The 27,458-nt window shown below is 33.9% G+C and overlaps 4 protein-coding genes and 1 pseudogene across 7 annotated transcripts; 4 read left to right on the top strand and 1 right to left on the bottom strand.

The window, feature by feature from the left end:
* The first annotated feature begins 2,848 nt into the window (after positions 1 to 2,848).
* Positions 2,849 to 9,143, top strand: LOC103839620 (potassium channel KAT1). Its single transcript, XM_009116119.3, has 10 exons — positions 2,849 to 5,939; positions 6,038 to 6,253; positions 6,324 to 6,479; positions 6,557 to 6,614; positions 6,802 to 7,119; positions 7,533 to 7,772; positions 7,856 to 7,954; positions 8,045 to 8,263; positions 8,349 to 8,724; positions 8,812 to 9,143. Exons 1-10 carry the CDS (start codon positions 5,761 to 5,763, stop codon positions 8,922 to 8,924), a joined length of 1,974 nt encoding a protein of 657 aa, XP_009114367.1. The 5' UTR covers positions 2,849 to 5,760; the 3' UTR covers positions 8,925 to 9,143.
* Positions 9,144 to 9,378: 235 nt separating this feature from the next.
* Positions 9,379 to 10,563, top strand: LOC103839621. Its single transcript, XM_009116120.3, has one exon. It carries the CDS (start codon positions 9,828 to 9,830, stop codon positions 10,362 to 10,364), a length of 537 nt encoding a protein of 178 aa, XP_009114368.2. The 5' UTR covers positions 9,379 to 9,827; the 3' UTR covers positions 10,365 to 10,563.
* Positions 10,564 to 13,204: 2,641 nt separating this feature from the next.
* On the top strand, positions 13,205 to 17,910 carry LOC103839622 (cullin-4). The gene is made up of 17 exons (XM_009116121.3): positions 13,205 to 13,551; positions 13,882 to 13,997; positions 14,076 to 14,422; positions 14,579 to 14,759; positions 14,861 to 14,983; positions 15,069 to 15,356; positions 15,555 to 15,680; positions 15,824 to 15,925; positions 16,031 to 16,084; positions 16,257 to 16,363; positions 16,434 to 16,494; positions 16,587 to 16,718; positions 16,837 to 16,974; positions 17,096 to 17,176; positions 17,270 to 17,350; positions 17,440 to 17,520; positions 17,662 to 17,910. The coding sequence occupies exons 1-17, from the start codon at positions 13,323 to 13,325 to the stop codon at positions 17,773 to 17,775; spliced, it is 2,361 nt and encodes a 786-aa protein (XP_009114369.2). The 5' UTR covers positions 13,205 to 13,322; the 3' UTR covers positions 17,776 to 17,910.
* Positions 17,911 to 18,112: 202 nt separating this feature from the next.
* LOC103839726 lies at positions 18,113 to 25,876 on the top strand (annotated as a pseudogene).
* On the bottom strand, positions 25,730 to 27,319 carry LOC103839624 (50S ribosomal protein HLP, mitochondrial). Of its 4 annotated transcripts, none has more exons than XM_009116123.3 (4): positions 27,135 to 27,319; positions 27,001 to 27,036; positions 26,724 to 26,812; positions 25,730 to 26,323 (listed from the first exon to the last, which is right to left on the bottom strand). In XM_009116123.3, exons 2-4 carry the CDS (start codon positions 27,032 to 27,034, stop codon positions 25,922 to 25,924), a joined length of 525 nt encoding a protein of 174 aa, XP_009114371.1. In that variant the 5' UTR covers positions 27,035 to 27,036; positions 27,135 to 27,319; the 3' UTR covers positions 25,730 to 25,921. The 4 variants fall into 4 exon arrangements, with proteins under 4 accessions (XP_009114371.1, XP_009114373.1, XP_009114372.1 ...); XM_009116125.3 differs by having other exon boundaries at positions 25,730 to 26,320; positions 27,135 to 27,314; XM_009116124.3 differs by having other exon boundaries at positions 27,001 to 27,053; positions 27,135 to 27,263.
* Positions 27,320 to 27,458: the final 139 nt, after the last annotated feature.

The raw sequence follows: 27,458 nt of genomic DNA, 5'->3' as shown, positions 1-27,458 counted from the left end.
AAAATTTATATATTTTTTTTGGTAAAATGTTAAATTTATTATACTAAACTTTTGATTTTTGACAGACTTTACAAGAGATAACTAGTAACAGATTTGCAGAAATTAAACTAAATAAACGATGCAAAACATAACAACTTTAACTAAAATCTTAGACTAGAAACTGAGCGACTAGAGACGGAGACTAACAAGACGAGCTCAAACCAGGGAATATGAAAAGGACCGCAAAGGACGAGCCGGTTGCCGCGAGACCGAGAGAAAGACGCCCTCAAACCTTGATGCTACGAGTCTTACAGCTTCCGAAACACCAGCAGAACACAAACCAGCAGAACACAAAACAATTTATATTAATCACACGTTTTTAAAACTAAGTGCGTTAACCAAACTATAAAAACGTTGAAGGAGTAAAAACATGAATGGTTGATTTATTTGTGTTGAAATAAAATCAATAAGTTTTTAGTGTTTTGACGTAAAGAGTATGAATAATAATTTCCAAAATGCTGAAAATGTCAGATGGAAAAAAAAACAGAAAGACACTATAGTAATCACTAGACCAGTTTTAACCTTCAATCAACTGTGGATTTTCATATGTACATATAAAGTCTCAGTTTTTCTTCTAGAGACTTAGATTCACACAATATTCTTCAAATGTACCCGCAATTTATGGTGGTCCAGCAGATAAGACCACAGTTCAATTCATTTTACTATGATTTAAACCATGGTTGGTCACCACAGACGTAATGGTTGATATTCGGAATCTTCTGATTATAAAAAAAAAAATACAATTTTTTTTAAAAAAAAAGATAAATTAATAATGTCCGGAGAAACGACTAATACATAGAGATATACCATATAAAGATCATATACCAATTTCCCATTGGAATCTGAAAACAATAGTTAAACAAGAGCTCTTATTTTGTGGTTTCAGAATTTCATTTATTTAAGTTGATGAGCATTATGAACTATAAAGATATATGTTGTTGGACACATGTCATTTCTCTTTTAACGTATCATATATATGTTTTTTTTTAAATTTAGTCATATATGTTTATCTTTTTGTTTCCTTTATCATTACTAAAGATTCTGAGTTTCAAGTGAAAATGTATGGAATACAAGGAATATAGGGGAGAGATTTAGGCTTCGAATGTTACGAACTGCCCTGCCCGCACCGCAGTTAACAGTAACAAAAATCTTTACAAATATTATATATCTATACGTTTTTATAACTGTTAAAACCGCACCGCAGTTAAACCGCTTGTTCCGCACCGCTCAAACCGCAGTTACCATTCGGAGCCTTAGTATAACAAACATTCGGGTTCCTAACAATACATTTTGTAAGAAAATTTAAAAGAGATTTTGTGAGACATTTAATCGAACCCTTAAAAATTCAGTAATTGTTCAAGAAAATTATGCAGAAACATTTTAGCAACAAAATAACAGTGCGAAATCAAGCATTTTAGTGTTTCCAGGGTATTTAGCGTTACTCTTCAGATGACAACAAAAATCTCATATTGGGTATGATTAGTTTTTTTTATTATCATAAGGGTATGATTAGTAAGTGGTTAAATAAAATGCAGTAATCGAGTGGAAGAAAGTAATGCATTTATCATTTGTCAAATGATATCCTGCGCAAAATAAAAGGATTAATTTTCTAGGTATATGGTAAAATAATAACTTAAGTTAAAGTAAATATATTTTGCTAAAGTTTATCGTTATTACTGACAGTTGTTGATTATGTCGACATTGCGACATTACATGGATTGGTTTATTTGCGTAAAATCAGTTTTTTTTTGTAGGATCATATGAGAAAGAGAATGAGTCCGAAATATTTCATCCATAATCAACGATTAAACTTAATAGATTTTTCAACTTATATGAATTTAAATCCAAATTGTGACAGTACGTCGATATTAACACATCGTTAAAATTTATAGACGTTAAAAGTCTTATATATGGTCTAGAATGTTCAAAAAAAAGTATTGTGGTCTAATTATCATGATAAAGGTTTAGAATACAATTGTTTCCCTATGAATTTAAAATAAATAATAATTATTAATTAATGGAAAATGTCTCTATCTGTTATAGTATTGAATCCATTATTATTTTGCAATATAGTATGTGGGGTACTAAACCCTTCAAAAAATCAGGTTTCTAGATAACAAATTTATTATTTTGTAGTGAAATTAGATCAGAAAGGTTTAGTCTGGTCCTTTCTAATAAGGCCAACCGGAAACAAACCACAATCTCCCATGTTTTAGTATTTGATGCAGTATACGATTACAAACCATAATCGCCCGTCAAATTTAAAGAAGGATTCAAAAAGTGCTTAACCGCTTTAATTCAAGGGATTCTTGATTCAATACATCACTTTTATACCAACCGTAGACTAATATGCTTCAACAATCAACATGATCGTTCTTATAGAATCCAGTAAAAAACAGACCCTAATGTTTTAGGCTCCAATTTCATTTCAAGACTTAAAAACCAATTGTTGACAAAAAAAAAAAACGAATCGGTTTAGCCAGACCCATTGAAAGACTTATTATTAAAGGATATGTATCCCACATTGGAAAATCAATGGGACATTAAGTAATATATAAAGGGTTAGGGCCAATCCACTAATTGCCAATTGGTTTTGAGTTAGAAGCCCATAATAAATCCGATTCTAACATGGTATCAGAGCCCAGATCCTAATAAGTTAAACCCCTAATTAATATTAACCCTACCCGACCGGGTATATATAGGTCGTAATTGACTCGCTCGACCGAGTATAACTGTCTTAAAGTTCCGAGATTTCTGGCCGATAAGAGCCATCATCTCGAGGAGGGGTATTAAGGGATATGTATCCCACATTGGAAAATCAATGGGACATTAAGTAATATATAAAGGGTTAGGGCCAATCCACTAATTGCCAATTGGTTTTGAGTTAGAAGCCCATAATAAACCCGATTCTAACACTTATATACCCCACAAAAAAAATAATTAACAATTTTTTGGACCCTACTACATCACACTCTCTGAGCATGTGACAACTTAAGCCGTTAACATTAACGACCCCACTTGCACTAGGAAGACAGCAAGTGGCAAACTATCTGTTAACCATTTTCTGGTATTCAGATTTTTTTCCACTATTTAGGACAAGATTCCTTTGCATGGAAAATTTAACATGTAAGTCTGTTTTTTTTTTTCATTGCAACAATAATAATTTTTTATCATCAACTTATACAGATTCTGACTCTATGAAACAAATCAAAAAATTTGCATGTGAACGACGAAAGACGGTTATTTTCTGACACTGCGTGCAAGACTATCCACATTAGAATTATACGTTCTTAGTATATAGATGATCTCTGATCAGAAAAATTTTTTTCAAGGATTTTAATATCTTCCAAATAATGATAATATAAGATGATGTAAAAATGATATGATTTATGTGCTGCCTACCCATGAAATCATTAGGAATTTATGAAATTTCCAGGGATCAATCTAGACAACTGAAACCATCTTTTTATTCTAGAATTCATATCCTTATCGTATGATTATTCCACTGTCATGAAAATGATTAATTTTATCTAAATAATTTTAATAATGAACCTCAAATTAGTAATATAGATATATAAATGCTAACATATGGGGTCCAAATGGTTAGTATAACCTATCAATCATATGTGATTTTGTTTTAATAATATAAAATTAAACAAAAATAGAGAAGATACAAAAATAGATAATTCCGTAGCTTTTATTTAAGGAAAAAATTGAGAATATTCTTTTGAACACTACTAATCAATTTGATAGTTAGTTAATATAATATATATTTGTATGGACCAACTTATTTTTCTAAGAATTCTAAGAATCATCTTAGTGATGACACATGACTACGAAAACATGTTGTAATGTTATAGGATTAATATATAGGGGATAATAATATAAATAGTATGTTCTTTAATGGATACAGAAAGGTGAGATCTATTTATTTGAACAAAACATATAAATAAGTAAAAGAGATCAACCAAACTTAATTTTTTTCTTTTACCACGTACCGACGGAGTGTGAGGAACGAATGAGTAATCAAGTGTCATTACTCCACGAGACACACATGGAAAATCTACCTTGTGTTTGTTTGTGTCTTCTCCTAAGAAAACCAAATTCAATAAATAATAGGTTTTCACTCTTCAGAGCGCATAGGTTCGCCTCTAGCAGGTCTATAAGTTTTACAAGCTGTTCATGTAAAAGAATCTCCCTCTTACATACATATTTAATTGGATTATATAATGTGACATCTTGATTTCTAGTGTATAGTGTGGCGCATATGAAAAAACTCAGTAGAATTGATTTGGCTACCTGTAATATTAAATTCTACTTATCTTTTCAGTTATGTATTTAAAAAAATATCAAAGTTAAATATATCTGAGCTTGAGCTGAAGTAGTGAAAAAATATATGATCAATTAAGAAGAGATTCATGTTATAATACAAGTGATGCCAAAACACGAAAAAATATGTAACTATTGCATAATCAGTATTTTTCAAACCTCTAGAAATTATCATACTGATCGTTGATCTGATGGTGGAACATATGGACCGAGTGAACGAACTTGAAAACTTACTGGCGGAGAGGTAGGGGTGTTACATATAATTGGCCGTAAACCCACCCAAATGTTTAGAATGAAATCAAAAATTGGAAATCGTTCATTGAGAAATTAACAGCATTTTATCATTTAGACTGACTTCCGTATTGTTATCGTTTATATAGTCTGCTTATGTATTCCCTTAAAATTCAAGGGTTACATAAATCCATTGGGTTGTGACTCCGGTTTACCAAGTTTTAGTATCTTTTGTATCTTTCTATGTTTAGTTTATGTAATTTCTCAGATAGAAGAAAATACTATGTCATGAATTAGAGTCTAGTGATGTTTTGAACAATGTAATAAGCTTATGATAGTTTGATAGTTTTTCAGGATGAGAAGAAAAGGAGAAGATATGCTTTAAAGAATAGTAGAGGAGAAAATAATTTTGTAATTCTGAAAGAAAAATCATATACTCTGGCCCCTTAAATATTCTGTCAAATGCCATTTTCTTTCTTTATTATTATTATTATTGTTTGCTTGGTCCATATCTGGATTCCTGAAATGAACACACCATAATTTTTCATGCCCATTTTTGTCCTTCCAATAACACAAATAGGCCTAGACACACACACCAAACGTATCTCCTTTCTGTATGTGTGGTATGTCTATATATCACTACCACCTTCAGATGCTGAGAAAGTGGATTTCACACCACAGTCATAAACCTCATCAAGTAGCAATCTCCATAACCAGTTTGCGTCTACTCTTCTTCTTCTTTATGTTGGATTTCAAATCTGTTTCCTCTCAAAAGAAACAAACCATGAGCATTTCTACCTCAAAAGCTCAATGTTTACCACTTAAGTTTTGTCTCATCTCTTAAGATCTTTCCATATCACACACTACTCTGTTCCGTGTTTTCCGCTTCTTGCTCACCATTGTTGCTTCTCCCATTTAAACCATTTTGGTTTCTGCAAATGGCGCACTGACTCTGCTTTAAGCCGTTAACCTTTCCCTGCCAAATTCAACATTTTTCTCTAAGAAAAAAAAGATAAGCAATTGAGTTGCAGCAAGTTGTGCTATAAAGGTCCTATATAGCTTCATCACTATATATATAACTACCTTGCCAAGAAGAAAGCCTCAAACCTGCTAGAAAAAAGCCTTTTACATAACAGTTTTCTTATCAAAAACATCAAAAAGATGTCCATCTCTTGCACCAGAAACTTCTTTGAAAGATTCTGCGTTGAGGAATACAATATTGATACCATAAAACATAGTAGCTTCCTCTCCGCAGATCTTTTGCCATCTCTTGGAGCTAGAATTAACCAATCAACTAAGCTACGTAAACACATTATCTCTCCTTTTAATCCAAAATATAGGTAATTTTCTCATAATCTCCAAACTATGTTTTATGTAAATTTTAACTTAACCAGATTATGTTATGTTTCTCTCAATCCTCTGGTTTATGTTGGAACAGAGCATGGGAGATGTGGTTAGTCTTTCTAGTCATTTACTCAGCTTGGATTTGTCCTTTTGAATTTGCCTTCATCACCTACAAGAAAGACGCCCTTTTCATCATAGACAATATTATTAACGGCTTCTTCGCCATTGATATTGTCCTCACCTTCTTCGTCGCCTATCTCGATAGCCACTCCTATCTTCTAGTTGACAACCCTAAGAAAATAACAATAAGGTTAGAAATAAAATTAGTTTTAAACCTTTGTACAAGTGAATCATATTCATGAAAATGTGAACATTTTCAGGTACCTCTCTACTTGGTTCGCCTTCGATGTGTGTTCTACAGCACCATTTCAGCCATTGAGCCTCCTGTTTCACTATAATGGAAGCGAGTTAGGATTTAGAATTCTTAGCATGCTCAGGTTATGGAGGCTCAGACGGGTTAGCTCGCTGTTCGCAAGGTTTAATTATTGCAATGCTTAAGACCATATTATAAAAGTATTTATCGCATTTCTCTAACTCTTTCTTTTTGCTTCAGGCTTGAGAAAGATATCCGTTTCAACTATTTCTGGATACGGTGCACAAAACTCATTTCGGTTAGTCTCAAAACAGAGCAAAAAGCTTTTTATTTATTTATTTATAATATTAATATAAATAAATAATTTGAACCAATTAGTTTTTCTCCATATTAGTAATATATAGTTAAATTAATAATCTAAATTTTGTATTTTATTAATTTATAGAAGTTTTAATGTAATAACTTGAATTTTTTATAAATCTCAGGTCACTTTGTTTGCTGTGCATTGTGCTGGATGTTTCAACTACCTGATCGCAGATAGATATCCCAATCCAAGAAAGACATGGATTGGAGCTGTTTATCCAGATTTCAAGGAAACAAGTCTCTGGAATAGATATGTGACTGCTCTTTACTGGTCTATTACGACGTTGACGACCACTGGATATGGAGATTTGCATCCTGAGAATCCAAGAGAAATGCTCTTTGACATTTTCTTCATGATGTTCAACCTCGGCTTGACGGCTTACCTGATTGGTAATATGACTAACCTCGTTGTTCACTGGACTAGCCGAACCAGAAGCTTTGTAAGTTTGATGATCCCTTTATTTTGATCTAGCTAGGCATGTTCATTTTGTATAAAAAAGGTTGGGTACTTTGAAAAGCAAAAACTTATATAATTTTATATAGTTAAATATATATTGATATAATTCAAACAGGTTATTCGGATATCCAAATTTAAAATTAATAAATTAAAATTTCTTGATCTAACCTAGTAATTTATGTTATCCTTACATGAAAATTATAGGTAATTTGAATTAGGTATGGTAGGATCATATATCTTGTCTGAATACACATGCATATTTTGATCTACCTCAAGTTAATTGTTATACCTACTGAAAGTTATAGACATGGTCAAATATTTTTGACTTGAACTATATTCATCTTTAGTATTAACATGTTCAAACTAGACAAAATACTAATGATTTCTGTACAACAGAGAGATACAGTGAGAGCTGCTTCAGAGTTTGCTTCAAGAAACCAACTCCCACATGACATACAAGACCAAATGTTATCACACATTTGCCTGAAGTTCAAAACAGAGGGCTTGAAACAACAAGAAACTTTGAACAATTTGCCAAAAGCAATCCGGTCAAGCATTGCAAACTATCTCTTCTTCCCCATTGTTCAAAACATTTATCTATTTCAAGGAGTTTCTCGTGACTTCCTCTTTCAGTTGGTAAAATTATATTCTCTAACTTTTCATTTCAACTTTTAATATCACTCTAAGAGGTTTCATGAAGTTACCATTTTATGCCCAAGGTTTCAGATATAGATGCTGAGTATTTCCCACCTAAGGAAGATATAATTCTACAAAACGAAGCTCCAACGGATCTTTACATTCTGGTCTCAGGATCAGTGGTAAGCGAGTTATATTGGTTATCAGTAAAAATTTAATTAATAGCATAGAATTATCAATAATTACCTTCAAACGTTGTGTAACTGTTGCAGAATTTCACAGCCCATGTTGATGGACAAGATCAGATTCAAGGCAAAGCAGTTGTTGGAGATATGTTTGGAGAGATTGGAGTTCTATGCTATAGACCACAACCTTTTACGGTAAAGACAACCGAGTTATCTCAAATACTACGGATAAGTAGAACATCGCTGATGAGCGCGATGCACGTTCATGCTGAAGATGGACGAGCTATAATGAACAATCTCTTCAAGGTATGTGACCTAAAAATAATATTCTAGAAACTTATGTATGGAGTTAAAACAAAATTAAATTCATGTTTTGTTACAATACTTGCAGAAAATTAGAGGACAACAATCAATAGCAATAGAAGATACTACTAATAATGACCAAGAAAACATAAATTTTCAACTAATGGGATGGGAAGAGTGGATGGAGTCAAGAAAAGATGCCAATGGTTTAGATGTTACAGAGTCAACTTCAGACAATGGAGAAAAGGCTATAATGGATGCAACCCACAAGGGAGATACGGAAACAATTAAGAAGCTAGTTAAACATCAGCATTGCAGCTCCAGCATCCAAACCAAGCCATGTAGAGGAAAAGACAAGAGAGTTACCATTCACATGTTGTCACAAGAGAAAGATCTATCACAGTGCCATAACGGGAAGTTGATACTCTTACCTAAATCCATAGAAGAGCTTGTAATTCTAGCAGGTAAGCTCTGAAAAGACTCAAAATGAAGAAAAAAACTCTCCTTTGTGAAAAAAATTTCTAACCGTTGAAACTTTGGGAATTGTGTAGGTGAAAAGTTTGGAGGATGCAGCTTCACAAAGATCACGAATGCAGAGAACACTGAGATTGATGATTTAGATGTCATTAGGGATGGTGATCATTTGTTTTTCTCATCAAGCTGAGTTTGGAGGTAGTAACTGAGACTAGCCTTCCTTCGTTACAGCAATGTATGTATATCGGCAGCAGTGTATTCTTACTCGGTTTCATAGAATTACATTGTTAGAGGTTATATGATATATAATTTAATAACAAAAAACTTGAAAAATGAGAAAGTCGAAATAAAGTAGTGCAATGAATAATTTTTTGTTGCTTCATCTTTTCTTAAACCACTGTACAAAAAATCAATGAAAAATAACCATCCCTAATTTTTCTATGGTCAAAAACCTTTTTTAAAAATATTAAAAAAAAAAAGATGAAGACCACAACCTTAATGAATGGTAGCTTTGCTGTTCTCTTTCACGTTTGTATACATCAACGTATTCCAAACATGCTACACAATTGTTGGGAAACATTTGATTTCCAGTAATTTAGAGCGTGTTTTTAGGCCACCAACAAAAGTTAGAACCTGTATAAATCTATAGACTAGTTAAAACTTCTGTTACGTACATATTATTATAGTGTGTCTTTTTAGATTTTGGTCACGGACCTTACCCAGCATGGCAGCATTTGATTCAATCATGTACTAGCTACAACATTGCAAGTGAAAAGCCATTAAGACAAAAGTCTAATTCTAATATTGCAAGATGTTAATCTGCGTCAGATACGACGCATCTTTCAATATATATAGTTGCTTACTGAAACTCCTCAAAATATCTAACTGTCTTAGTTTAGTAAGAATAATTATTTCACGAGTTGAAAAAGACAAAACTGAATATATATTCCACGAACACGAAGTGCATGCGTCCCACCTACGCAGTACGCACATCTGTTGCTTAACCTACTCATCTTCTTTTCTGTTATTCCTATTATACCCTCGTCTGCGCCCTTGTTCCTACACTTCTACAAGCCCAACTTCGTAACTTCACATGTCCAAAAATGTCTCACAAAGTCGCAAACCTAAAGACGTATATAAAAAACTCACCAACGATTCCCATAATCACAGACCCTCATCGCATCAAACCAATCTAATGTCGTCTCTAGAAACCAAACCAGATCAAAGACAAGGAGCTGAGATCTTCAATGGAGGATCAACCTGCAAGCAAAAAGCAAACGAGATCTTATCGACCATGAATCTTCCCAAAGGACTCCTCCCTCTGGACAACATGACAGAGATCGGTCACAACAAAACAACCGGTTATATCTGGATCAAGATTAACAAGAACGTTCAGCATCGGTTCAAGGCGATAGGAAGAAACGTGTCGTATGACTCGGAGGTCACTGCGTTCGTGGAGAATCGTCGGATGCGTAGTCTTACAGGGATCAAGAGCAAAGAGCTTCTGCTTTGGGTTACGATCTCTGAGATCTTTGTTAATGATCAAGACCAAACGAAGATTACTTTTGCTAACCCGACGGGACTGTCACGTACTTTCCCTATTACTGCTTTTGAGGAAGAAGAGAAGTGATTTGTCAACGGTCTAGAACTTTGCTTTTATTAGCCTTTTTTCTTTATTTCGTTCCTTCTCTTTGCTTGGCTATGTATTGTTTATCTGCGTCTTTCCGGTTACAATATGATAAAATAATGTACTTGCTTTTTAATATAGTTCTTATTGTTCTAATTTGTAGAAATCTACTTGCTTCTTAATATAGTTCTCATTGTCCTAATACTTATTATCATGAACACTGAACATGTTTCATTCTTTCTCGCTTCAAAGACACTCCTCTTAATATAAAACTGCAGATAATAAATATAAATATTTCAAAACCAAGTAGTGAAAAATCTTTCTCATCCATCGTATTCTCAAATGATCTTCTTAAATTGTAGAACTTTCTTCTCTACTAGGACACATTTCAAAAGATTCTATGCTGCTCGTCCATGTCTTTCAACATCAAGACAACTATATCGTCCATTCGGAAAATCCCTACTGAACCAATGACACACTATGAATATTTTTATATTTTATGGTGATTATGAAATTGAAAACAATAATTATACAAATGTATTTAAACCAGCTTATGCGTAACAAAACAACTATCACCTAAAAAACTATCACCTAAAAACACTATCATCTGTAATTTCTTTTTTCTTTTTACAAAAATAGTGCATTGTGTAAACACAACACAATTATTATTTTGATGCAATAAGATATATTAGATATCTGTTCCAATGAAATTTTAAACTGATGAAAGTCAGGAAATTTTCTTATTCGTGTGTAAGCTATATAATAATCAATAAATGATATTAACTGGACCATATGTTTACGTTTATAATTTCATATTAACATATCAACTTTTAGAACTGGTACAGATCCAAGCCAGCTTTGAAACTTTTTTCTTTTTCCTTTTCAAATTTGAAAATAATTACAGATGTAGATTCTTATTTTATCACAAATAATAATTATAAATTAATGATTTAATTTTATATTATTTTTTTAAAAAATATTTATATTCATTTTTCTTGGTCTAATAATATCACGAATTAAAAAACGTGAATTTTGCATTGATCCGAAAGAGAGAGGAAGAGAAAGAACAAAAAGTGTTGGGAATAGAACAACATTGTGGGAATATAATTATAACCATCACCATTAGACCATAACTTTCTAGGCAATTCCACAGCCTCAATGACACCATTCGATTGATATATTTATTTACATGAACACTATATGCATACAAAAATGAAATACTAAATTCAGTTGTTAAGAAAGTAATTAACATTTTTTATTCATTCTCGCTTCATAGACCCACCTCTCAACACAAAAACTCGACACACCAAAATACTAATATTTCAAAAGAAAGTAGTGAATAATCTTGTATCATCTATCATACTCTCAAATGATCTCGTTAGCTTTTAAAAGCTTCTTTTCTCTAATGAGTTACATTTCAATGATTTCATCTCCATTGAGGATTTCATGTTTGTCTATGCAGAACCGGTCCTAGAAAATCCAGGAGCAGAAGCAAATTAAAAAAAAATTGGCCGCTTATATAGTGTTTGGAACCCTGGTTTAGCCAATAAAATCTATAAATTTCTGAACTTACCACTAGACTAAGGGAAAGTTTTATAAAATTGTGGCCGAAATTATTCTTATAATTAAACGGTCAGAAGCTACTGCTTCTTTGGTTTGGCCTAAGGGCCGGCTCTCCGTACATGACTTGCAACATCGAGACAACGATATCACTTCATTATTTACCAAAAATCCAATCTGAACCAATAACGTACCATGAATATTATTACATTTTGCGTTGATTATGAAGTTGAAAACAATAACCCAAATACATTTAAAGCATAACAAAACAACTATCACCTTGTGCAATTTTGTTTTGCAAAAAATGGTGCATTGTTTAAACACAGCACCATGATTATTTTGATTCAATAAGACATAAATTAGATATGAGTTCCAACAAAATTCCAAACTGATAAAAGTCAGGAAAATTATTTATTTGTGTGTAAGTTATATAATAATCGACTAATGATATTAACTGACCCATATGTTTAAGTTTATAATTTCATATCAACATTTAGAACTGGTACTAGTCTAAACCAGCTTTGAAATTCTGTTTTTTTCCTCCTTTTTTAAGTTTGAAAGTAATTACATATGTAGATTCTTATATTGTCACAAATAATAGGAGAAAACGGTTAAATAAATACTGAACTTAACACTTAAGCAAAAAAAAAAACACGAATTCTTCGTTATCCAAAAACATATGAAGTTGTGTTGACTGAACCAAATTAGTTATAACTTTAGTCAGCATTAAATTTCATTTAACCAGCATTTATTTATTTTAGCGAAAGTCAAAATGATGCTATTTTGCTAAAATAAAAAAAAGCTAAGAAAATTTACCATAAAAAATTATACATTTCTGTTAAAAGCATGAAAGTTTCATTGATCCAAAAATATAAAAACTTATTTTGGCTAAAAAAGTTATATATAAACCAAGCATCCAAAATTTGAACCGAAAAAAGTTTATTATCTTTTGGATCAGTGAAAAGTTCATGCTTATTAGTAAAAATGGGTAAGTTTACTATTTTGCGGTGAATTTTGTTAGTTTTCTTATATTTTAGCAAAACGACGTCGTTTGATTTCCTTAACAAAGTAAATGTCGGTTAAGTTAAAATTAATGTTGACTAAAGTTATACCTAATTTTGTTCAGTCAACACATATTCATATGTTTTTTGGATTGACCAAAGGTTCGTATTTTTGTTTTTGGCAAAAATGTGTAAGTTCAATATTTATTTGACCGTTTTTTTTTCCAAATAATATTTATATACATTTTTTCTCTGTTTAATTTTGCGAATTTCGAGTAGGTTTGAGAGAGAGAACAAAAGTTTTTTTTTTTCTTTTTTGCTTCTAGAAAGGGTTACGAGGCTTAAATCGAGACAAGCCTTCGTCTTCGTCTTTCTTTTTTGCTCTCTCTCTCGATTTTTCATGTCTCTTCCAAACAAACGCTCAACTTGCCCCGCAGCCGCTTCTTCAGCCTCCACCACCGACTCTTCTTACTCTTCCCCTCCTCCCATGAAAAAGTCCAAAAACGGCCTCCACTCTCCCTTCCCCATGGAGGACGAAGATCCAACCCCCTCCGCCGCAGCCAATCTCTCCCGGAAGAAGGCTACTCTCCCCCACCCCACTAAGAAGCTCGTCATCAAGCTCAACAAAGGTTCATTCCGATCGTAAACTCTGATGTTTCTTAGGATTTTGTGTTTGCGTAGTGTGTAAAAATCGAAGCTCTCGATTGATTGAAAATGACTCCCTGCACGGAACGATTGATTATGTAGCGTAACGCTTCTCAATTTTAGGGTAGGCTTCCCGCGATTGAATTGGGATCGGGATTCACTGTTGAATCGAGAGCTTGATTGCCTGATTTTGATTTGTTAATGAGAGTGGTTAGGGTTTATGTATTGCAAGATCCGTTATCTATGTTATGCATAATCTATGATATGGATCATTTGGAAGTTTCTGACTTTGTAATATATATGTATATGTGAAGCCAAACCAACTCTACCAACAAACTTTGAAGACACTACCTGGGCTAATCTGCAGTCAGCTATCAGAGCTATATTCCTCAAAAAGCCCTTTTCTTTCGACCTCGAGAGGCTTTACCAGGTTCCATCTTTTTCTTTCTTTCTTTGGTTTCTTACTTCTTGTTTGTGAAAATGAAACAATGTTGATTGTTTTATTCAGGCTGTTGATGACCTTTGCTTGCATAAGCTGGAAGGAAAGCTTTACGAACGGATGCAGAAGGAGTGTGAAGAGCACATCTCTGCCGCTTTACATTCTTTAGTTGGCCAAGACACCGATCTCTCTGTTTTCTTGTCCCTCGTTGAGAAATGCTGGCAAGATTTCTGTGACCAGATGCTCATGATCCGGAGTATAGCCTTGTCTTTGGATAGGAAGTATGTTATACAGAACCCCAATGTACGTTCTTTGTGGGAGATGGGCCTTCAACTTTTTCGCAAGCATCTTTCTCTCTCCCCCGACGTTGAGCAGAGGACTGTTACTGCTCTCTTAAGAATCATCGAAAAGGAAAGGTAATCCTGTAACTATTCCAGTCTATTAATATGTAAAACAAGGTTTATTCATCACATTGGGAATTTGTTTTCATAAGGCCTGTTGCTGCAGTATTGTTATTAGTCATTTATATATTTGATAATGTTTTCATCGGAATCTATTGACCTTTCGTGCAGGTTAGCCGAAGCTGTTAATAGGACACTCCTAAGCCATCTTTTAAAGATGTTTACTGCACTGGGAATATATACGGAAGGCTTTGAGAAACCTTTCCTTGAATGCACTTCTGAATTTTATGCTGCTGAAGGAATGAAATACATGCAGCAGTATGACGTTCCCGAGTACCTGAAGCATGTCGAGGTGCCTTGCATTACTTAACGTAGTTTCTCCTTATAATAAGATGCCATACTGGTTATTATTTGATCTGGTGTCTCTAATGTTTCTACTGGTGATTGGTGCAGGGGAGGTTGCATGAAGAGAATGAAAAGTGCATACTCTACATAGATGCATCAACCAGGAAACCATTGATATCAACTGTTGAAAAACAACTTCTCGAGCGTCATATAGTTGCTATCCTTGATAAGGTTTAGATCCTGTCATCCTTGTTGTTGCATATATTAGCAAATTTTTGTTTGCTCTACCCTTATTCTATCTCTGAACATACTCCAGGGTTTCACACCATTAATGGATGGACGTCGTACTGAGGACCTCCAGAGGATGTACACCCTGTTTTCTAGGGTCAGTGCACTTGAATCTATGAGGCAGGCGTTAAGTTCCTACACTCGGAAAACCGGGCAGAAGATCGTTATGGATGAAGAGAAAGATAAAGATATGGTACAATCACTGTTGGACTTCAAGGCTTGTCTTGACATAGTATGGGAAGATAGCTTTTGCAAGAATGAATCATTTGGCAACACCATTAAAGATTCATTTGAGCATCTGATAAATCTGCGCCAGGTATTGAATATTTATTTTGTTGATTATTGACTAATCTTTTGCTAGTAATTTTACTTCCTATAAAAGCTCGTACTGATTGTTGTGGAAGTGTCAACCTTATAATCTACAATGTTACAATCTGTGGAATTTATAGCAATGTTTCAAGTTTGCACGTTAGTATTTCCCTCCAATTATATATGGTCCTGGTCTGTTTTGCAGAATCGTCCAGCTGAACTAATCGCCAAATTTTTGGACGAGAAGCTCCGTGCTGGGAACAAGGGTACTTCTGAAGAAGAATTGGAGAGTACCCTTGAGAAAGTCTTGGTTTTGTTCAGATTTATTCAGGTTACCTCCGATTCTTTACATCTAGTACTGTGTTTGTCTATGATAAATAACTGCATTCAAGCTAGTGGATGGTCTGAAAACGAGCTATTTGACCATCTATATTCAGTTTTGCTGAAGTATTCCCTTTTATTTTCTGATCAAAGGGTAAAGATGTGTTCGAAGCATTTTATAAAAAGGATCTTGCAAAGAGACTCCTGTTGGGAAAAAGCGCTTCCATTGATGCTGAGAAATCAATGATCTCTAAGGTAACAAAAGGATCTTGCAAAGAGAATTCTGTTGATTCCCACTGATTTACTTTTTCTATTTCGGTAAGTTCTTACCAACTGACCAAATCTTGGTGACACCTCCAGCTCAAGACCGAGTGTGGTAGCCAGTTTACAAACAAGCTTGAAGGGATGTTCAAGGTTCACTTTTCTTTCCCCTTCTGTAATTTTGCAAAAGGATGTTGTTGGTCTTTAACGTTAAATAGGAACAAGCAAAAGTATCATATACTCTTTTTTTTTATTATCTTAATCTCTGGAGTTTTATGGTATATCCTAATTCCTAATATTCATATTTTTTGGAAAATTTCTCCAGGATATTGAATTGTCAAAGGAAATCAATGAGTCATTCAAACAGTCATCTCAGGCCAGAACAAAATTGCCATCGGGAATTGAGATGAGTGTCCACGTTTTAACAACAGGGTATGTGCTATGTATCAAATTCATCCAGGATTATACCGTAAAGCTTGTTAACCTTCCATGTATAACGCAGGTACTGGCCAACATATCCACCAATGGATGTTAAACTTCCTCATGAATTAAATGTCTATCAGGTTTTACCAGAAGTTCCTTGTATATATGTCCCCCAACTTTTTGTTTTGTTACATAAGTCATTTTCTAATGTATATATATGTTTGCTTCGTAGGATATCTTCAAAGAGTTTTATTTGAGCAAGTACAGTGGGAGGAGGTTAATGTGGCAAAACTCATTAGGTCACTGTGTTTTGAAGGCAGATTTCTCCAAAGGTAAAAAGGAGCTTGCTGTTTCCCTGTTTCAGGTCAGTCCAATTTTCTCCCTTTTTCTTCAGGATTTTCCCGTCAATCGTTTTGACTTCTATTTGTATTCCCCAAGGTAAATCCATTGCTTAGAAGATGTGTTATCATTGATTGTCTCAGGCTGTTGTGTTGATGTTATTTAACGACGCAATGAAACTTAGCTTTGAAGACATTAAAGATTCCACTGGCATAGAGGACAAAGAACTTAGAAGGACTCTGCAGTCGCTTGCTTGTGGGAAAGTTCGTGTATTGCAGAAGGTTAGGCTAAAAAATGTTGACTCTGTTAACGCGTCTTTCTACTAATGCAGAAACTACTGAGATCGTGGCTTTGCATTTCTTTTCCCCCGATATTGATGCGCCTTGTGTAAACGTTTTGCAGTATCCCAAGGGAAGAGATGTACAAGACGGGGATGAATTTGATTTTAATGACACCTTTACGGCTCCTCTGTATCGCATTAAGGTACATCAATTAATTTCTTGTAAATTTTTTCTAGAAATCTCGCATTATATATATCCGACCAAATTTTTCATTATTATTATCTGGGTGGTGCAGGTGAATGCAATCCAGATGAAAGAGACAGTAGAAGAGAACACGAGTACAACCGAGAGAGTATTCCAGGACCGACAATACCAGGTTGGTCTCCGTTCCTGTTTTGTCTACGAGACTATTTTGTTTAGAGGGAGAGACGATTTGACAAAGTGACTTTCCCCATTCTCTTACAGATTGATGCAGCCATTGTTCGAATCATGAAGACTAGAAAAGTCCTGAGCCATACTCTTCTAATCACTGAGCTCTTCCAACAGGTAAAGTTTTTCTTCATGTCTCTTTCTTGATGATATCAAAAGCCTCAACTCTTCTATTCTTGACCATTCTTGCTATGATGATGATGAGAGTTCCAGAAATGTTGTTAAATGTAAAAGTATTGGTGTTTTGTGATTTTGCAGCTGAAATTTCCAATAAAACCGGCGGATCTGAAGAAGAGGATAGAAAGCCTGATCGATCGAGAGTACTTGGAGAGGGACAAGACCAACCCTCAGATATATAATTATCTTGCTTAGTCATAATCTCATTGCTAAACAGTCTTTTCGACATTTATCTCTGCTCTGTATTACTGTATATTTATTCACAAGACAATGGCCGACACTTTCTTCTTTCAGTTTAAAGAAAAAAAGGAAACTCCAAAGTTCCGATTATTTTTCGTCTTCCCGTCTATATTGCAGCCCCAACTTGGTTTTTTTCTTCTTCTGTCACTTTGATATCTTGAGTTGATACTATGAACATGGTCATGTTAGCTGCAGACATGTGACGTTGTCGTATGTTTCTACAACTAGACTAGTACAAGGGATGACCAATTGCAAAATAAACACTTTCACCGGAAAATCTACTATACTATTAAGAAAATATTATCATTTAAATTACTAACTTTCAAATTTGGTTGAAAAAATATTAATCTTCTCGTTTACTATTTTCAAAATTTAATTTATTTTGATTAGCCATCTAAATCTCTAATATATTTTGTTAAAACTATCTTTAAAATATTGTTACATTAGTTTACATATTGATTTAATGGAGTTAACCACCATTTCTAATGGAGTTAACCACCATTAGCTACCGGTTTGGTTTATTTTGGTCTTATATCGACATAAAGTCTAAGACCAAACCATAGCATTAGTTTATATAAGACCAAAATAAACCAAACCGGTAGCTAATGTGGTAATACTACTCATTGTTGGGTCTTGGTCAATGGCCACTTTGTATGATTTGGATAAAGTTTGCATCCCTCCGAGGAATCATCATTTTCCTAGGAAAACGAACCAACTTAAAAGAAGGAAAAAACATTTGCATCCACGTCTGAAAGACTCTCTAATGGCAGCCACGAGACGGTTGCTTCAACGTGTGTCCACCGCATTTTCAACCGTGGGAGCACTGCGGAGCTATGGAGGTTTGCTGCAATCAAACACAAAATCTGCATCTTCTTTTCAGTGATTGATGGAGTTGGAATCCGAATTCGCGCCCACAAGTAAAGTCTCTCTCTCTCTCTTTCTTTTCTTTTTCTTTACCTCCGATTTTCTCCTCTTTTTTTTGGGTTTTTGGATTTTGCTCGTTGCATATAAATTATTCTTCTTTTATTTCGGTTTCCATCAGGGTACAAAACATGATTCGAAATGAAAATTTTCTTCTCTTTTTATATCAGAGCATCTCTAACCCCACTCCATATGTTATTCCATTTATTTTTTGTTCATTACTACATTTCTCATTCCATTTTCTCAGTTTTGGAGTAAAATATAGAGTGGAGTTAGAGATGCCCTTATATACTTTACTTGTGATTTTTTTTTTCAAATGATGCTCCTGACCGGTTTGAAGATAGTTCTTGCTAATTTACCTTTAATCCATAAACCTTGTCTTGTGTGCGTCTCCAAAATTCTAGTTACCATCCAGTTCCGGTTGTGTTTTCTCGCGCAACTGGAACTATATGGGACTCTGAAGGTAAAAGATACATCAACTTTCTCGCTGCTTACTCCGCTGTTAATCAGGTAATTTCATTCCAAATCTTCCCTCACTTAGAAGATACTACAAACAGTAGGTGAAAGTTTCTTACTTGCTAGATTCGTTGCAGGGACAGGGACATTGCCACCCTAAGATCATCAAGGCATTGCAGGAACAAGTGGAGAAGCTCACCTTAAGTTCACGAGCCTTCTACAACGATCAATTCCCGGTCTTTGCAGAGCGTCTCAGAAACATGTTGGGTTATGAGATGGTGCTTCCTATGAAAATGGGGTCATGAAAAGTAGCAAGAAACCACACCAGCACTGAAGGTGTCGAAACCGCTTTGAAAGTAGCAAGAAAATGGGGTCATGAAAGAAAAACATCCCCAAAGATGAGTTACACTTTTTTTTTTCTTTTTAAAAAATGTTTTACTTGCACTAAAACATCCAAAAAGCGGTTGAAGAGGCAAGCCTGTGGACGGAGCTGAATATACTGCAACCAACTCCTACGACCGTAAATGGTTTGAATGAGGAAACGAAGAAATGGGATCCACCTCTTCCAGGCTATGTCAAATTCAACATCCATGCAAACTGGAGAAACGCAAAGCTCCATAGTGGAGCGTCTTTCATTGTTCGTGATCAGAGTGGCAATGTCCTCCATCATGCTAGAGATGCTAACACTTTCTCTCCGAACAGAGCAACTGCTGAGCTTCGATGTCTGGTATGGACCTTACAGAGTTTAAAGGATTTGGGTTATCAGGATGTTGTGATTGGTTCAGATTTTCGAGAGCTCGTTGAAGAAGAAGCCCCTAGACTGGCCTTTGTTCAGAATGCTCCTTCAGAAGATTGACACTTTCTGTGGTCTGTTCCGTTCGGTAGCTTTTGAGTTAGAGTCGGTTTCTTCAAATCAGATAGCAAGAGAGATTGCAAAGAGTGTTCTTCGAGATGGCCGTTTTCAATCTCACTTGGCCTTAGGAGGACCTGTGTGGCTTCACCAAAGGATTTTAAGGGATGCATTGTTGATTAGCTCATAGATCTTCTTTAAGGTTGAGCTTGTTGCTTTGTTTCTTTTTCTACTTGGTTTTTGTGGCTTTGATCCCCCCTTGACTATACCTTGCTAATGAAGAAGTTAAAAAAAACATACTCCATCTATTTGTCTCACAAATCAGTGTCATTTTGAGTGTTGCACAAAATAGTGTGTGATAAATAAAATTATTTATAAAATCAATGCATTTTGCTATTAATATTAAACTTAAAATAGATATAAATTGTATACAAACAACATTCTTTGTATAACAAGAAAAAAAAGTCAAAATGACATAAACCAAGAGAGTGTTAAAACAAATTTGGGAATTCTGTTTTTTTTTTCTTACAGGCTATAATCGTCTCTTGTTGTGGTTGCTTTCATGGTCGTACATAAGCAGTTATTTCCATGAGTTGTGACAATGATGCTACTCGTGGATTCGGTCCATTGTTGCCTGGGAACCTTAAAGTTGATTTTGGTGACGCTGATTCACTTGAGAACATCTTTAAAGGTATTTAATAAATGGGTACTACTTATATGAGAGTTAATAATTGAGCTTGGGCTAATGAGAGTGGATCATGTTATTATTGGATTCCTTCCTTTTCGAGCCTAATCAAGGCGAAGCTGGAGTAAGTTCCTTAGAGGTTGAATCATACACAGTATTTTGTTTCTAAAAATGTTTTTAAAAAGTTGGTTTGATTATAGGTTGTGATTCCTCCTGAGGGTTATTTGAAAGCTGTTAGAGAACTCTGTACAAAACACACAATGTTTTGATGATAGCTGAAGCGGTCTAGCGAGATCCGGGAAGATGTTAGCTTGTGATTGGGAAGAAGTTCGTCCTGACATGGTGGTATGTTTTCTTTAGTTTTCTATACACTTCCCGGGAACAAAGCCATTACATAGATTATTGAAATCATTTGAATCTGCTTCTTGAAAGTCAGATACTTGGGAAAGCATTAGGTGGAGGAGTGATTCCAGTAAGTGCAGTGCTTGCTGATAAAGATGTGATGCTTCATATCAAACCTGGCCAACACGGAAGGTTCTCATTACTTCCCTTTTTCTTATTAACAGAGATTAGCATCTAAAGCTTGTTCCTCTTTTTTTTGTTGTATTCCAGCACATTTGGTGGGAACCCTTTAGCTAGTGATGTGGCTATGGCTTCTTTAGATGTTATCGAGAAAGAGAAACTCGTCGAAAGGTACATCCTTTTACTCTCTAAATCGACTTCTTTGGATTTTAATGTCTCAGTTCTTGTATTTGGTTCAATCTTGTAGATCAGCAAGTCATGGAGAAGAGTTGAGGATTCAACTCAATGAAATCAAGAAACAGTATCTTAAGTACATTAAAGAAGTACGTGGAAGAGGATTGTTCAATGCATTTGAGTTCAACAGCGAAAGCTTATCTCCAGTTTCAGCTAATGGGACATTAATCTGTTATGGACCAAAAGCCTAAAAAATAATCTATTACCTCCTATTTTAATCTATATGGACCATTTCAGGTGAATTTATACTTATACCCTTAATAATTTTTTGTCTTTTACTTCCCCGACCAACCAATCAACAAACACTTGGACCCACTCATTATTCTTCCTCATCAACCATCGTTTCTTTTTTTTTTTGGTAAACTGTCAATCATGGTTTCTTCCTCTCATCTTCTAATCATTCACTTTGACTCTCTCCATTGATGCGTTTTGTTTATTCCTTAACGGTTATCAAATATTCGACCATTGGCTCCAGTAATGTAACTATTTCTCCGGTGGCATGAGATGCACGTCCGGTGGTGCATTATGGTGGTCGGCAGTGAAAGCTCCGGTTCATGTACTTCTCTCCACGTTAAAACTGCTCGACTTCATTGTATATCATATCACAAAGGAGAGCATTAATGATGGCTTCAGATGGCACAACTCCTCCGAGGCTCCAACGGTTACCGTCGAAACTTCTCTTCATTGTATATCACCAGCGAGAGCATCAATGATGGCTTCCGATGGCACGAATCCTCCTACGGTGATGTATGACAACTCCAGTCCGGTTTGATGGCATGGCTCTCCGATACTGAAGAACAGTGACCGTGGTGATAAGATGCGGCAGCTCCAAGTCGTCTCTTCCTCCATGTACTAACATATTATAATTATGTAAGAAGAAGAAGAAATGAGAAAAAAAACAAAAGAAAAATGTGATCAAGAAGAAAGAGAGGAAGGAAGAGAAGTAGAACAACAAAACCAATCTAGTCACCCTTGACAAAAGTGGTGCGACTAGGTTAGCGTAGTGAGAGAGATGCATACTTTATATATATAAATGTCGCACGGTTTGACCAAAAGAAAAGAAGATGGCTTTAGTTAATTGTAGTTAAACAAATTGTTACAACTCAAAAACTAGTACAATGCAGGTTCTCAAAACTTGTGTGCATGCAATTGTTGCCATCATTAAGCATGGAGAAATTGCTGAACATTATTGTTCTAAGTATTATTGAATAGATCAACAGACTTTGATATATTACATGTCAATATATCCAGTGCTTCATCATTCATCATGGAAAAACTATATATCACACAATATATGTTCGACTAGTATAAATGGTACAACTATTTCTTATTTATCAGACTAGTGATACTGATATAACTAGTACAACTATTCAGGTTCTGAAATTTAAATATTCCTTCGAGTATGTCATATGAAAAAAATCAATAAAGTGGCTAAATTGTAAAATATTTATAAAGGTTCCTTATGATATGTCATGGGGTTTTTTTTTTTTTTGCAAATCTAACACAATCACATAAGTTTGCATGATCTACCTTATATTTTTAAGGTTTGTTAACTTCTTTGTCCACATAATTTTTGGAAAACATACATGAAATGTATCTTAACAAAATTTATGATTTCATTTTATTGGGGCAAAGACATGTACACATAATGAAGTGGTACAACTGAGGTAAGTTTAAATTTTATGTCGTACAACTAGTTTTTTCGATTTCACTGTCAAAATATAACTAGGTACAAACTGATATAACTCAAAAACTAGTACAACTATGTACAAATCAGTACAACTCGAATACTGGTACAACTATGTTATTTCATTTTATATTGTCCATTACATTTTAAACGTGTATCATGTTTTAAACATTATGGTTGAATATTAAATCAAGTCGTTGTACTAGTTATACTATTCCTAAATATTTTTGTGTAGTTTAACCTGTTATTTATTTCTTTTGGTTGAAATACATTAAATCAAAGTCGATAAAATTAAGAGAAAAACTTGTTAGGTACGTAAATACAAAACGTAAAACTAAATAATATTTATAAAAAAAATAGATATTAAAAAAAACTGATGGTATTGGGATTATAAATTTCATAATTTTTTAAAAACTTCATAAATTTTTGAAGATTTATTTTTTTGTAGGAAAAATTTTAAATTATAAAATAGAATTAAATAATAAGCTGAGTGAAATGTATGAATTTGCAAACATAAGAATCAAAAACTATTTGAAATCAAATTTGTAGATACAACAAACATATGTATATCATATTTTATATCAAAATATGCAAGTTTCACCATGTTCTTCTTGTGTATGTGATTATAATTGCTCTATTTCTTATAATATTTTCATGTCCATATCAAGAAAATGAACTTTGAGGCGAGAAACCTACTAACCAGCACTAGAAAAACACAAATCAAGTGTTGCCACAATTAAACTAGCAATAGTACTACTGTAGTTAAACCGGTTAAACTATTATTGTTGTAGTCCAAATACCAAATATTAATGTTTATGCATTTTTTTCAAACTCGTGATGGCTTATACATTATCTTTTAGACTATACTCTTCCAGATCTTAAACTGCAATCTTTTCTCACTCGGCAGTTGTCTTTTTCGGCTTCGGAAGCAAAAATGTGAAGATAATTTTCTTCCATATATAATACAACTAGTACAAATGGTAAAACAAATCATTATCAAAAAAAATATTATATAAAAACTATTAACATATTTTGACACATCCATGAAGATTAAACCAATATTTTCATTGGTGATACATCATCCCTTTCTAAAATATCATTCATACGTTGAAAACAAAAATTAAATATAATCATATTAATTGTAAAATTGTAGTAATTATACATGTTTTAGACTTCTAGTTGTTCTAATTATACATGTATTTTGACAGATGCAAACGGAAAAGATTAGACTAATATGTATTATTTGTTCAACATCATCTTTTTAATATCATTCATACACTGAAAAAAGGGATGATGTATACATGTATTTTGACAGATGCAAGCGGGAAAGATTAAACTAGTACAACTATGTACAAACGGTACAACTCAAATGCTAGTACAACTATGTTATTTCATCACGATTAAAACAATTATTTGCAAAAAAAAAAAAAAAACACAAAAATCATACATCAAACCCAATCTTTTTCTTCTTTCCGGTGACTCGCGTTTTTAGAACACTGTTTGAAGAATTTTCTGGTTTTGCATCTAGCTTTTTGGCCTCAAGACCAAAAAGATGAAGATGATTTTTTTTCGAAAATCGTACAACTAGTATAACTAGTACAACTTGTAAACGTATAAATTTCAAATAAAAAATTATTAAAAATATACTATTCATATATTTGACACATGCATGTGGGGTAGATTAGACCAATATGTCTTATTGGTTCTACATCATTCCCTTTTCTAGCATCTTCATATGCCGAAAATAATAAATAGATAAAATTATTATACATCTCATAATTAAGTGATGTCATTTCATAATTTCTCAAAGCCATGTCATCTTTTTTTGTGAGAATGAACATGGTGATGATACATAAGAAAATCATTTTTCAAATAATATATAGGAGATACTTAATATGTAGTAGTTGTACTAATTCGAGTTGTACAAGTAGTACTAGTTTGAGTTATACTACTTGTCCTAGTTTGAGTTGTACTAGTTGTACTAGTAATACTTTGCGTTCTTCATTATTTTGGATATCGGATGGAAAAGATAGAATTTGACTCTGGATAAAATATAATTGATTAAACATGACTATGGGTTGATCGATTTGAGATAAGAAAGAGAAAATTAGTGGATGGTTGAAGAAATTTTTTGATTTTGTATTATGGTAGAAGAACTATGAATGGGAAAGAAATGGGGAAGAAGAAGGAGATTGGATCGGATTTCGGGTCTGGATCTGGGTCGGATATTGGGTTGGATAGTAATAGCATAGGTTAGTAAATACGTTTAACTCCTTAGGTTTTTCAGTTATTTAACATAGATTTCTATTTAAATTTAAATGCAAAATAAATAAATAAATAAAGTGATGGGTCTATGAGATTTTTTGGAGACCAAGTGGTCCATCTCAGCATTTGATCCCAGCTAATGATATTTGAAAATCTATTTAAAATCAGTACAATGTTTAGTGAAAATACCAAAACAAAGGAGTGAATTTGGAAATTTAGCCTCAAGGAGCAAGGTGGTTACTGATTAGTGAACATTTATTTGTAACATACTTAAATTTAATCAAGCCCGAGCTGAACTATTTCTAACTTTTATTTGAGAGTTTTATAGTTTATGAACCTATAAATTCATTAGAACAAAAAAAAAATTGTGCCTCGTAAGCTTAACGAAGACTCAACCAAAAGAAAAAATTACTGAAGAGAGTTTACAGAAGAACATAAAAAGAAAGACACTACGTTGGTTTTAGGACTTGATGTTGTTGTCTCAAGCAATGTGTTGAGCCAAAGCAAGAATCTTGAGATGCTTCTTCTTACGAAGCTCATGAGGAACAGGACCAAACACTCGGGTACCAATCGGCTGGCGATCAGTTTTAGTCTTCTTGTCTTTGTTATCAACAAGAACAACGGCGTTATCATCAAACCTAACTTCGCTTCCATCAACACGACCTCTCTGCATCGCAGCTCGCACAACCACGCCATACACAACCGCTCCTTTCTTCACTTTACCGTTTGGCATAGCTTCTTTCACCGAAGCAACTATCGTATCCCCAAGCCTAGCTCCTTTCTTACCTTTTAGCGCTTGAATACACATCACTTTCTTGGCTCCCGAGTTGTCCACGACTTTGAGAACCGTCCCCATTTGAATGAATGTCCTTCTCTGTTGCTGCTGCTTCCACACAAAAAAAAAGAAGAAACTATCAGACATTGATACACCTAAAAACTTTTAGATAACCATAACTGTACAGAAGGAAGCAAACACAACTGAGTTCAGAAGCAATAGTGACCACAAATCTACTGTTTTTCAAACAAGAATCATTTAAAATCTAGTATTACTGGACTTGACATTTCATAAAGTATTTTAAATTTAGAATTATTGAAAATATTTTAAGTAGTTTTCTAGTGATTTCTTAGTAGATTTCTTTTTTTTTTTTTTAAACTAAATCTCATAGTAACAATAACCATATAAAATTCACCAATTCATCTAAAAGAATTTCAAAACTCATTAAAATAAAATCACTTCAATCTCTAGATTGAATAGACCCCCTAAGTTGAAGAAGGTATCTGACCTGAGAGAGGCTAGCTTCATTCATCATTCCATAGGAGGTATTCATTAATCCGGATAAATCATTCTTAAGACCACCAAGCAATGAACGACCTGCTCATTATATTATAAGATCAGACAACCACAAAACAAATATTTTGAGCATAAATTGATAAGACCATCAAACACAAAAAAAAACAAATGTTATGTCATATGAATCAGTCTTTCAAAATCAGTTACAAAGTTCAAAACTTTTAATTTAATCTCACATCATTACTTCGAAATTCCCACTAGTATCTTACCACGAGATAGTCTGGAAGCAAAAGCTGCCGCCATTTCTACAATTCACAAGTTTCTATCATTATGTCAATACTAAAGTGAAAACAAAATAATGAATAATCTTATCCTGAATAGATCTGGGAAAATGAAAACTTACGAGTTGTTGATGGAGAAACAAAAAAAAAAAAAACAGAATCGTTGCGGAAGAATCAGATCAGTGAGTGACGAGAGGGAGCGAGGCGGACGGTAAAGGGAAAGGTTTAAGGCTGGCAACAAAGGTAAAATAGCAGGTTTATTTAAGGGTATAATGGTCATAATGTTTGATTCTCCGGTATGTTTCTTCTTTCGGCCCAGACATTATATGTTTGGGCTTCAGTTCTTATGGCTATTTTAAGCAATAAAAATGAATATATTATTATAAATCCATATTTTAAAATTTTGAAGGAGCTTTTATTTACAACTAGGTCTTTCGCCGCGCTTC

The sequence above is a fragment of the Brassica rapa genome, chromosome A09 (assembly GCF_000309985.2).
Source record: "Brassica rapa cultivar Chiifu-401-42 chromosome A09, CAAS_Brap_v3.01, whole genome shotgun sequence".
Lineage (NCBI taxonomy): Eukaryota > Viridiplantae > Streptophyta > Magnoliopsida > Brassicales > Brassicaceae > Brassica > Brassica rapa.
The sequence above is the reverse complement of the archived record's forward strand: the minus strand, read 5'-3'. Positions and strand labels throughout refer to the sequence as shown.

What these genes read in the sequence shown, in the direction of transcription:
- LOC103839620 (XM_009116119.3), top strand. Translation starts at nt 5,761, where the DNA reads ATGTCCATCTCTTGCACCAGAAACTTCTTTGAAAGATTCTGCGTTGAG. An exon ending in GTTAGCTCGCTGTTCGCAAG is followed by an intron (nt 6,480 to 6,556) that starts GTTTAATTATTG and finishes TTTTTGCTTCAG; the next exon opens with GCTTGAGAAAGATATCCGTT. An exon ending in AGAGCTTGTAATTCTAGCAG is followed by an intron (nt 8,725 to 8,811) that starts GTAAGCTCTGAA and finishes GGAATTGTGTAG; the next exon opens with GTGAAAAGTTTGGAGGATGC.
- LOC103839621 (XM_009116120.3), top strand. Translation starts at nt 9,828, where the DNA reads ATGTCCAAAAATGTCTCACAAAGTCGCAAACCTAAAGACGTATATAAA.
- LOC103839622 (XM_009116121.3), top strand. Translation starts at nt 13,323, where the DNA reads ATGTCTCTTCCAAACAAACGCTCAACTTGCCCCGCAGCCGCTTCTTCA. An exon ending in AGAATCATCGAAAAGGAAAG is followed by an intron (nt 14,423 to 14,578) that starts GTAATCCTGTAA and finishes CCTTTCGTGCAG; the next exon opens with GTTAGCCGAAGCTGTTAATA. An exon ending in TCACTGAGCTCTTCCAACAG is followed by an intron (nt 17,521 to 17,661) that starts GTAAAGTTTTTC and finishes GTGATTTTGCAG; the next exon opens with CTGAAATTTCCAATAAAACC.
- LOC103839624 (XM_009116123.3), bottom strand. Translation starts at nt 27,034, where the DNA reads ATGGCGGCAGCTTTTGCTTCCAGACTATCTCGTG. An exon ending in TGCTTCCAGACTATCTCGTG is followed by an intron (nt 26,813 to 27,000) that starts GTAAGATACTAG and finishes TATAATGAGCAG; the next exon opens with GTCGTTCATTGCTTGGTGGT. An exon ending in ATGAAGCTAGCCTCTCTCAG is followed by an intron (nt 26,324 to 26,723) that starts GTCAGATACCTT and finishes GTGTGGAAGCAG; the next exon opens with CAGCAACAGAGAAGGACATT.